This window comes from Eretmochelys imbricata, chromosome 3, assembly GCF_965152235.1.
Source record: "Eretmochelys imbricata isolate rEreImb1 chromosome 3, rEreImb1.hap1, whole genome shotgun sequence".
Classification (NCBI taxonomy): domain Eukaryota; kingdom Metazoa; phylum Chordata; order Testudines; family Cheloniidae; genus Eretmochelys; species Eretmochelys imbricata.
In genome coordinates, this window is record NC_135574.1 from 99271483 (window position 1) to 99283487 (window position 12005).

At 39.2% G+C, this 12005-nt stretch overlaps 1 protein-coding gene across 1 annotated transcript in view; it reads left to right on the forward strand.

Moving 5' to 3' along the window:
- Window positions 1-12005, forward strand: part of L3MBTL3 (L3MBTL histone methyl-lysine binding protein 3) — a 137569-nt gene that overhangs the window by 87962 nt on the left and 37602 nt on the right. Inside the window, exon 15 of the mRNA XM_077811739.1 lies at window positions 5301-5403. Coding sequence (XP_077667865.1) covers window positions 5301-5403 — 103 coding nt within the window. The remainder of the gene's footprint in view (window positions 1-5300; window positions 5404-12005) is intronic.

Here is a 12005-nt window from a genome sequence, read left to right on the forward strand (position 1 = left end):
CCAGATGCTTCTGAGGGACTGAACAGAACATGGCAATTTATCAGTTAGTCCAGTCCCAGCTTCTAGCAGTCACAGGTTTAGGGACACATAGAGCAGGGGGTTGCAACCCTGACCATCTTGGCTAATAGCCATTGGTGGACCTATCCTCCATGAACTTCTCTAATTCTTTTTTGAACCCAGTGATACTTTTGGCCTTCACAACTTCCCATGGTAGTGAGTTCCATAGGTTGACTGTGCATTGTGTGTAGTATTTCCTTATGTTTGTTTTAAACCTACCATCTATTAAATTCATTGGGTGACCCCTAATTCTGGTATTATTTGAAAGGGTAAATAACACTTCCTAATTCACTTTCTCCACACCAGTCATTATTTTATACACCTCTATCATATCCTTCCCTTGGTCATCTGTTTTCTAAAATGAACAGTCTCAGTCTTATTAATCTCTTCTCATATTGAAGATGTTCCATATCCCTAATCATTTTTGTTGCCCCTCTCTGTACCTTTTCCATTTCTAATATTTTTTTTTGAGCTGGGGTGACAAGAACTGTACACAGTATTCAAGGTCTGGGCGTAACATGGATTTATGTAGTGGCAATATGATATTATCTGTCTTATCTCTCGGTTTCCTAATGGTTCCTAACATTGTTAGATTTTTTTTTTTTGACTGCTGTTGCACATTGAGTAGATGTTTTCAGAGAACTATCCATGATGACTCCAAGTGGCAACAGCTAATTTGGACCCCATTGTTGTGTGTGTATATAGTTGGGATTATGTTTTTCCAACATTCATTACTTTGCATTTATTAACAGTGAATTTCATCTTTCATTTTCTTGCCCAGTCACCCAGTTTTGTGAGAGATGCCTTTGTAACTCTTTGCAGTCTGCTTTGGACTTAACTATCTTGATAATTTAGTATTGTCTGCAAACTATGCTACCTCACTGTTTACCCCTTTTTCAGATCGTTTATGAATACGTTGAATGACATTGGTCCCAGGGCAGATCCTTGGGGGACCCCATCATTTACCTCTCTCGACTGTAAAAACTGATAATTTATTCTTACCCATTGTTTTTCCTATCTTTTACCAGTTACTGGTCTGTGAGAGGATCTTCTCTCTTATCCCATGATTGCTTATTTTGCTTAAAAGCTTTTGGTGAGGGACCTTGTCAAAGGCTTTCTGAAAGTCCAAGTACACTATATGCACTGGATCACACTTGTCCACATGTTTGTGGATCCCCTACTCCCCAAAGAGGCATGGTGAGGCATGATTTCCCTTTACAAAAGCCATGTTGACTCTTCTCCAGCACTTTTTCATCTATGTGTCTAATAATTCTGTTAGTTACTATATTTTCAACCAATTTTCTGATACTGAAGTTAGGCTTATTGGCCTGTAATTGCCAGGATTGCCTCTGGAGCCTTTTTTAAAATATGCATTACATTAGCTATCCTCCAGTCACGTGGTACAGAGAATGATTTAAGCATTAGGTTACATACTGCAGTCAGTGGTTCAGCGATTTCATATTTGAGTTCCTTCAGAATTCTTGGGTGAATACCATCTGCTGGTGATGAGTTATTACTATTTAATTTATCAGTGTTTCCATAATCACCTCTATTGACACCTCAATGAGGGACAGTTCCTCAGAACTGTCACCTAAAAAAAAAAAATGGCTTAGCTGTGGGAATCTCTCTCACATCCTCTCCAGTGAAGACCAATGCAAAAATTCATTTAGTTTCTCTGCAAGGTCCTTGTTTTCCTTCAGTGCGCCTTAAGCACCTGCATCATCCAATGGCCCCACTAATGTGTAACATCCTTCATGGTTCTGATGTACTTTAAAAAAAAAAAATTGCTTTTAGTTTTTGTCTCTTATGCTAATTACTCTTCAGATTCTTTTTTGCCTGCCTAATTATACTTTTACACCTGACTTGCCAGAGTTTGTTTCTTTCTATTTTCTGTAGTAGGATTTGACTTCCAGAGTTTAAAAGATGTCTTTTTGTCTCTATATATCACTTTTACTCTGTTTAGCCATGCTGGCGGGTTTTTTTTGGTCCTCTTACTGTTGTTTTTTTTTTTAATTTGGGGTATGCATATAGTTGGAACCTCTATTACAGTAATTTTAAAAAGTTTCCATGCAGCTTGCAGGCATTTCACTCTCATGACTGTTCCTTTTAATTTCCGTTTAACTAGCCTCCTCATTTTTGTGTAGTTCCCCCTTTTGAAGTTAAATGCTACTGTGGTGTGTTTCTGTGGTATTTTTCCCCCTACAAAGATGTTAAATTTAATTACATTATGGTTGCTATTATCAAATGATTTAGGTCTGTTCACCTCTTGGACCAGATCCTGTGTGCCACTTAGGACTAAATCAAGAATTGCCTCTCCCCTTGTGGGTTCCAGGACTTGCTGCTCCAAAAAGCTGTCATTAATGGTGGTTAGAAATTTTATCTCTCCATCCCATCCTGAGGCGACATGTATTCAGTCAATATGGGAATAGTTGAGGGGTAGACAACGTATGGCACGCGTACCAAAGGTGGCACGTGAGCTGATTTTCAGTGGCACTCACCCTGCCCAGGTCCTGGCCACCGGTCCAGGGGGCTCTGCATTTTAGTTTAATTTTAAAAGAAGCTTCTTAAACATTTTAAAAACCTTATTTACTTTACATACAACAATAGTTTAGTTAAATATTATAGACTTATAGAAAGAGACATTCTAAAAACGTTAGAATGTATTACCGGCACGCGAAACCTTAAATTGGATCGAATAAATGAAGACTTGGCACACCACTTCTGAAAGGTTGCCGAACCATGGAATAGTTGAAATCTCTCATTATTACTGAGTTTTCTGTTTTTTGTAACCTCTTTAACCACCCTAAGCATTTCCCAGTCACCGCCACCATCTTGGGTCAGGTGGTCAGTAGTATATTCCTACTGCTATGCTCTTATTATTCAAGCATGGAACTTCCATCTGTAGAGATTCTGTGTTACTGTTTGATTCATTTAAGATTGTTACAGATTTGATCAGCAGTGGTTTTATATTTACTTCCAAATTATAGACGGTAATGTTGAATAACATCAGGCCTGGAACTGATCCTTGTGGAACACTACTAAAAACACCCATATTTGATGATCCCCATTGCAACTACTTTCTCAGATCTCTGCTAGCCAGTTCTTAATCCATTTAACATGTGCAGTATTGATGTTGTATGGCGCTAATTTTTAATGAGAATGTTGTTCAGTACCAAGTCAGATGCCATACAAAAATCTAAGTATATTACATCCATGTAGTTGCCTTTATCAACCAAACTTGTAATCTCACCAAAAAATGCAATCAGTTTTGTTCAACAAAGATCTATTTTCCACGAAATCATGTTGTTGGGCATTAATTATATCCCTGTCCTTTAATTCTTTATTAATTTAATCCCATGTCAACCTTTCTGTTGTTTTGGCTGGGGTTGTTATCAGGCTAAGTGGATTATAGTTAATCAGGTTATCCAGCTTGTCCTTTTTGAATATTGACACAACATTAGCACTCTTCCAGTCTTCTGGAATTTTCCAGTCTTCTGGAATTACACAGAATGCACTGACTTTTCAGCAATTCCAGCTCCTAGAGACTGCTCTAGGATCCTGTCCATGGATGAACATTGTTCTAACGCTGACTGCTAGGCTGACCTCCGTAAGAACTTGTTAGCAGGAGCAAACTTCCACCCAAAGAAACAGTTTTATTTTTTTGTTGCTTCTGGCACTGGAGTTAACACTCAGGTTCCACCTGGACTGTTATCTGGGACAGGGCAGAACAGAGGAATTTGACTAAACTTTTTATCGATAATAGGAATAGTATTTCTGCTATTTAATGTGCTGCACTGTGGATGTTATCAACAACATCCTTGAAAGTTATTTAAATCAGAGGTGAGATTAATATTAACCTGTTGGATACTCTGGGCCTGACTGTTCCAAAGTTCAGGTGCCTAATGCATGCTAAAAATGCATCTGCATTTCTGTATCTGATTTGTGTGTGTGCAAGACAGGGTTTTCATCTAGTTAGCCATTCACATGCACAATTAAGGTAGTTGTGAAAGAAAGTTAGCTACACAAATTCACTCACAAAATCCAGCTCTGTGTATGCTGTCTGTCTGGTTGCGTTTGTGTGTGGATTTTTTTTTGTTTTTTTTTTTAATATTGCATTGTGGTTATGGACTTTGTTTTTTAATGTAAACAAGATAAGAAGCTCAGTTCTCCATTCCATTACACCATTTAAGCCACCATTACACCAGTGTGACTCCACTGGAATCAGAGTAACATGAAATGAGTTCCAAAAAAGTGTAGTTTTGGAATATGGCTGAGAATTAAATCTCTCTCTCTCACACACTCTTGTTTTGCTGTGAGTGAAAATATGTATGTCATGTAGGAAGATTTCTTTAAGTAAATCTTGTCTTTCATGCGTATGTCTTTCATGCGTGTGTGTGTGTGTGTTTTTCAAGAAAGAAAAATACTAAAAACAATTCATGTTTGCTGCTGTTCAGAAGAGATTTCTCCATCTGCTAAACTGGAGAATTTCAGTGTCTGACTTGCTGACATCATGGATCGTGTACTGCTTGTTTGATTGAGTACCAAACCTAAAGTCTAGTCATATTCTTCAAAGCCTCCACAATTCTCAATGTAAAAAGAAAAGAAGTACTTGTGGCACTCTGAGTACTCTAAGGTGCCACAAGTACTCCTTTTCTTTTCGCGAATACAGACTAACACGGCTGCTACTCTAAATCCTCGATGTATTATCCATTGATGAAAACCAGATATTCCCAAAAGTTCAGCGGAGTAAGCTGTCAAAAATGCATTTATGACTTGCTCTTACTAATGTTGTCTTCATCGATTTCCACCTCTTCATTTATTGGAAAATTCAAACTAAGAACCTCAAAGATCAATATCCATTATGAACAGATCTCTGTCTTTAAGCACAATAGGAAGTCTTAGTTTGACTCTCTGCTCTTTCAAAATAACATTGTTACAGCTGCAGTGTGATTAATCTAAAAGATATTACAAATAAAACATGCTCTAAATTGTGTGTACTTTTTAATGGACTATTAATTATGTAGTTTTTCTATAGAGGTCCATTTACATAGGACATTTTTATTTCCTCTTTAAAACATATTGCATTAGTCTCCATCCTACTTCTGCAAAATCATTTAAATAAGTACTTTAAGTTGTGTGGTGTGTACCTATTTACATCTCCATGTGTTAATGTAATCCTCCAGTTCTTGCTTGTGTGTAAATTTACATAACTTTTCTAATTTCTCATATGTCCGAATATATAGGTCCCTTGGAATTAGTGGAAGCTTTAGAACATGGAGGATGCCCTACTGCAGGATGCAAAGGAGTTGGACACATAAAACGAGCAAGACACATGGGCCATCACAGGTATGTGCTATAAAAAGTTGTAGCTTAACTGTTGCTTGATATGTTTATATCATTTGGAAAGAGAGCTGCATATACTTTTTTTTAAATTGCTGTTCTCAAGAAAGCAGAGCCAAGCTGGAAAAAAATTAGATCCACGTCGACTTCAGTTGCTATGGTGAGTATGTAGAAATTAACATTAACAATCTGTATTTCATTGCAGAAAGGTGTGCCTAGGAAAAATACATCCAACATTTTATTCATTGCAAATGAGAGATATGGCTGCTCTGCTTTTTGTTCCAAAAGGGCTACTCATGTGGCTGTTTGGATTAGAACATGATGCAAAAAACCCTTTTGTGCAGCTGCAACTTTGTACCAGATGAAATGAACAGGGCAGTAGTTTTATCAAGGCTTTTGGTTTGGGTTTTTTAAATTTTTGTCAAAGCACTTTTTAAGTCCTTAATCCATATTTCTGTCATCACCTTTGACTGATGGGCCTGCTGCTAAAGCTGCCTGCCTACTGTACTTCTCTGAAGCACGTTCACGAAATGATGGATTCCAGGGCCATCCTGAAGAAGACTCAGCAAGAGGAGGGAAGGATTCTGGGGTAATGGAAATGAAAGAGGGAGAAATATCACAGAAGTCAGTAGTTTTGTTATTATTTTAAAATATATCCAGTTACAGTACAGCATGACCCTAGTACCCCAATAAGTAAAATACAATCAGTGCAAAGTGTTAAACTCAGAAATAAATATCAAGCAGAACCAAAGGGGCTAGCACAAGGGAAACCCCTATAATCCTCAGGCAAATCAAACTACTTGTAGCTTTTCCTGGTATTTGTCCAAAAAGATCTGTGGGACCACTAATGTACCACTGTGTGCTTTCAACTCGCATGCGGTGTGCTATTTGGTAAATTGTTTGAATCAGTTTGCCTTTTTATGTTGGCGCCTTCTTACAATATGTTGACAGTTGGGTTCTCCTTTGTCTCCTCTTTGGTCTATTCTTCACCTTCTCTCCATTTTTCTTTCCCTTCTGTCTTTTCCTGTCCCTGTTCTTCTGTCATTCTGTTGTCTTCTTATTTTTTCTTTTCTGTGCATCTTTTCTTTTGAGTTCTGTTTTTTATGCTTTTTTGCTCTTTCCTCTTTGCAGCTGCTTCCACTCTCATGGTGTGGGGAGGAACATTCAGCAATGCGTCTGTGGGTCCAGGTTATCTTTGCTTTTGTGTCTGAGCTCAGTGTCAGAAGAACAGAGAGAAAAAAAGGCCAGAGGGACTGTTGATCATTTAGTCTGACTTCATGCATACACAAGGAGCCTCCCGCTGCTGATGGGAACACATTTGCTTCAACTTTGGTCATAGTTGTGATCTAGCATCCTTTGCCATCCCCTGTTTGTCTCCTTTGCCATTGCCCCTACCCACTTTTGTTAGCCCAGAAACTTGTAGGCCCTGATCCTGCACCACTGACTTCAGGGGCGTGTTGCCATTGACTTCAGTGAGAGCAAGGTAAAGCCCTTAATTTGTCCAGTGAGGAAATTTTAAAAGGAACAATGAGGGTAAGTAATTGTTAGAAAATTTTTATCTATTCATTAATCTTCTCACCTCTAAAAGAGATTTGGCACTAAACATTTTTATATTGGGAGGGTGTAACGCTTCTGGCAAGTGGAGTCGGCAGCAAGAAGGGTAGGGTTCAGCGTCATGGGGTTTCTCTCAACAACAGAAAATAGAATTGGTTTAAGCCCTCACCCAGTAACCTCTGAAAACTAAACACCACCCTGGGTTCCTCTAAGAGGCAGTACTTCCCCTCTCACAAGCACCGAGTCCATGTACAACAAAATAAATCCTTTATTCAACGTGAAAAGGGGACCCAGCACTAATTTGGGAAAGCACCACAACCATAATTCAGAAGCAGGTGACCACAAGCAAACATCCACCCCACAGTGCATTGGGCAGTGTCCTTTGTCTCAGTTGCTCACCTTGTGGTGTGAAAGTCCAACAAAGGAATGCCCCTTATCACACCACTCCCCTTCCCCTCCGTGTCACCCCACTCACAGTTGGCGGTCCTTGGTTAGCAGAGACCCAGAGTTCAGCGGTGTGTTCGGGGGGGTGGGGGGGTGGGCATTGAGCAATGCCTCGCAGCCGCCACCTCTGTAACTGGCTCATAGTTGCTGCTGTCATGTCACATTCTGAGGTTCCACCACTTAACCCAGCTCTCAGTGATTTCAGCAGGTAGTGTAGAACCTTAATCTCAGTGCAGCTTCTGTGTTGCCTTTCATTGTTCTCAAACAAGGTCTAAGGCTTAGCCCCTAGACTTGCTCAGCAGTTAGGACAGCTCTAGAAATCACCAGCTGGAAGCAAGGACTCTTAATTGAGTCCAGTCAGCTCTGTCGTTAAACACCGGAGAGCAGCAGGTCAAGTGGTATTTATGACTCTTTATGCAGTGTCCACACTGCCGTGTATGAACACCTGCCACCAACTCTCATCTCCTCTGGGATTTGGCATCCTAACCCCGGCTTAGCAAGTGAGGTTCAGTTTAGGGTGACCCCCCTCAATCGGGCATGCTAAGCACAGTTCTGCTGCCCTTTACTCAAAAAGTAAGGAGAACAACATTTCAGTACTCCCACATTCGAATACTAGAGTGATTTGTAACCCAAACCAGGCAAAATTGATCATTTTGGCAAAGCAGGTCCATCTTGCTGCGCACCTAGGCAGAGTAGGCATTTCTGTGCAAGCACAGTCTGCTACTGAAGTTTTTTCCCTCAAGGGCCTCACTAGATGTCAGTGGAGACCTCAATCAGACCCTGCTTACAAGGGGTAAGAATGAGAAAGAGATATATATGAAAGTTATCACATATGTGCTCTGCTTTTATAACTAGAATTTCTGTGCTACTTAAAATGATTATAAATATTCAGAATGAATATTGAGAGAAGAACCAAAGTCCATTGCAATTTATTGTATTTTATTTTTACTGTAGTCCTTAGAAATCCTATTCATATACACAATGACCAGTTACTCCGGGGATAAGAAAACTAACCAAAGGGGTCTTGTTGATCATAAAACTGAAAGATTTGCCTCTTCATATCAAATACATTAAGTTATTATTTCACTGATTGGTTTGCCCTGCGAACTTGATAGATTTTCTGTTTAAATGGTTCTGAGGAAAAATGTGATTTCTTGTTTATCTGGAACCAACAGGTTTGAGAATCCAGATCATCCTAAGGATTCTAAAATTGTATCACTACTTTTCTCCTGAATTAGCGAATATATTGTAAAAATGGTAAAATTATCCACAAAATTATTCTTTTGCTCTTTCATTTCAGCAACCTCAAATTGTATTTGAACCATGCTGCTTTTATTTATGTATGTATGTATGTATTTATCTATCTATCTATCTATCATGATAAGGTGCAATATGTGTGCGGAGTAAATGCCTGAGAGCAGGCAGAAAGATCATTTACAATTCTAAGCAGTTTTGCAATAATGTTGATAGCTTGCTCCTTAGGAGCCAGACAAAAGCATTGGATGATTAATTGTGACAGAGTTAAAGTGTGCACTTCTTCAAAAAGTTAATGATAATAAGGACCTGTTCTCTAAGATTTTGAAATGAGGGTAGAAGCTGTGGGAGCAGTACTCAAATAGGTAGCATTATGCAAATTAGCTGCATATTTATGATAGTGAAATGTGTGCTTATAGCAAGCAACAATCTTCAAATCCTGGCAGTCATGAAAAGCAATCATTTGTATTTTGTAGTTTGCTAGTGTCTTGGGTCAACTCTGGATGAATAAACATTAAAGCTAGTCTGCTCCAAAGATTCTCAGTTGTAGCACATTCATAGTTTTTCAATTAAGCAGGGTGGAAAAAGAACATTTCTCTATTTGTCATAGTTGCAGGCAATCCTTAACGATATGTGAATGTTGAGAGAGAACACTGGCTCATGTTGAGCCAGAGTTTCAATTATAGTTTTGGGAATGGCCTCCTTTCCTTATTAGTATCTTTTTGTGTTCCTGGTGCTTAGTAAAGACCTAATGTTTGGCAAGTAGTAGATGATTACAGTGAACACAATTATATTTGCTGAAATACCTAGGCAGCAAAGCAATAAAACTGGACACAATTTTATTATTAGTTCTAAATCTGTAACTTAGTTGCATGAATTATAGCAGGGGTGGCCAACCTGAGCCCGAGAATGAGCCAGAATTTACCAATGTACATTGCCAAAGAGCAACAGTAATATGTCAGTAGCACCCCAGCCCCTAGCGCCTCCCACCCACCAGGAGCCCCGCCAATCAGTGCCTCCCCCTCCCTCCTGGTACCTCCCGATCAGCTGTTTCGTGGTGTGCAGGAGGTTCTGGGGGTAGGGGAAGGAGTGAGGGCATGGCGGGGGTGGGAAAGGGTGGAGGGGGGCAGAGTCTGTGGCAGAGCCAGGGGTTGAGCAGTGAGCACCCCCTGGCACATTGGAAAGTTGGCACCTGTAGCTCCAGCCCCGGAATCGATGCCTATACAAGGAGCCACATATTAACTTCTGAAGAGCCGCATTTGGCTCTGGAGCCACAGGTTGGTCACCCCTGAATTATAGTATCTATCAATGGGAGAGATAGCAAATGCCATAGAAACAGAAATAATAAGCAGTATATGTTTTTACTCTTTCTTAATTATTCTTGAGTCTTCCAGAGTGAAGTTGTTTTTTTTTTTTCTTAAAATAAATTTTCTGCTTAGCCTGTGAAAGGTGCTGGATTGACAGCTCAGGAAACAGTAGTCCTGTGTCCCCAGAACAGTTGCGGTATGAACACCTGCAGTGCAAGCCTCTCTCAACACTGCCATCTCAATGTGGCACAGCCCTCACTTAGTATAGCTTAGTGTACATGCCAATTCAGTCATTTAGCTGTCTGCTCAGATTGTCAGTTAGTGATGGGGACTTTTGTAAATTTGGACATTCATCCACTGAAGCAGCTCTGATGATGATTTAATGTCTCTAACTAACCTGGATTGAACTCAAAGCAGTGACCTAGAGTTGAAAGGTTTAGTATGCCATTGTAAATCCCCAGAGCTACCAAGTTCCCATTGAAGAGAAAATGCTGAAAAACAAACTTAATTTACAAATAACCTTCTTATCAGGCCTGTCAAGTCAATGAAGTCTTTAAGACATATAGGCACTCATATAAAAAAACATTTTATTTAATGTAGGTATAACAAGATTAATTAATTATTAATGCTTCATAGCTGGCCTGTTAAATGGAAAGCTGGAGGCAATGAGGCTCAGGAGGGATTCACTGATTGATTTAAACTTACATAACTCATAGGTAAGTTCATACTTGTTGTCCTTTGTTAAAATTAAACTGACAAATGGAAATCATGGGAATTTTTTTTATTTTTATTCCTCTGAGTAATCCAAACATCAAGGATTACATTATGAAGTGTTCCGACAACTTTCTGTCATACCTTAATGAGGAGCTGACTTGCACCAAAAAATATGTTAAAGCAAAGTGCCTTAGGCCACCATTAACATTATAACAGTTAATGATTAATACTATATCTTTAAATTTCCAAAAAAGATTAAAATAAAAACCACAGACTTACTGTGTAAAGAAGCGAGTTCCAAGAAGAATGAGGTTTAAGGCTGTTTAAATTCAGATTTAAGAATTTTAAAAGTGTAAACACTGTTTAGTCTCAGAGTGTGCAGTTGAAAGATTCTGGTGGGAATTCTTTGTGCAAGATGTTTTGTAACACAGACACACACACACGTATACACACCTTTGCAGAATATGTTATTATTTTAGCTAAGTACAAATTAAATGTGTCCTTCAGAAAAGAAGACGAACATGTTTTCAGATTCCATTGTACATTAATAAATCAAGCCACACAAGACCATTGCGAGCATGGGAAGCCACAGAAAGATTAAACAACTTGCCTAAGGGCACATACTGGCTCAGTGGCTGAGCTGAGAGTATACCCTACATCTCCTGACTCAGAGGCATTTCAGCATATACTTAAATCCCTTTGGTATCAAGCACACACTTAATTGTTTTGGTGAATCAGAGCCTGTGCCTTTGTCTCCCCTCCTCTAACCTCCGCAAACCACCCCCCCCCCAATGCAATACCAGGGGAGAGACATTTAGGTTAAAGCTGGGAAAGCACTGCGGGGAGGGGGGACAAATACAAGGCTCTCCAAGTCACAACAATGTAAAGGAGTCAGAATTAAAATAATCAAATTAAAATATGTTTTCCTCCACCCCTTTTACACTCATTTTTGTTCCTTTTTCCACCCTTAAACATTCATGATAGCTAAATCCCCTCTCTTCCTCAACTGTCCTTTCTTCAACCCCATCATTCGCCCATGTGAACCCTAAACCTTTAGTCTTCCAACTGACATGAAAAACACACATAAAATGCGTCTCAAACAGCTGTTAAACACAGGCATGTATTTTAATTATGCACTCGAAATTCGATTTCATATATACCCTCCATAAAAACTTAGCATCCCACAGAGGCTACACACTAAAGGTGCATGTTATAGCAGAAAAGCCAAAATAAATTCTACTTAATAGTAAGTTAGAATAGGTAGGGATATAATTGTAGCACTCAAGATTACATTTTCCTTTTTTGTTATGTGTTTGTGTTGAGAAATGTTTGATA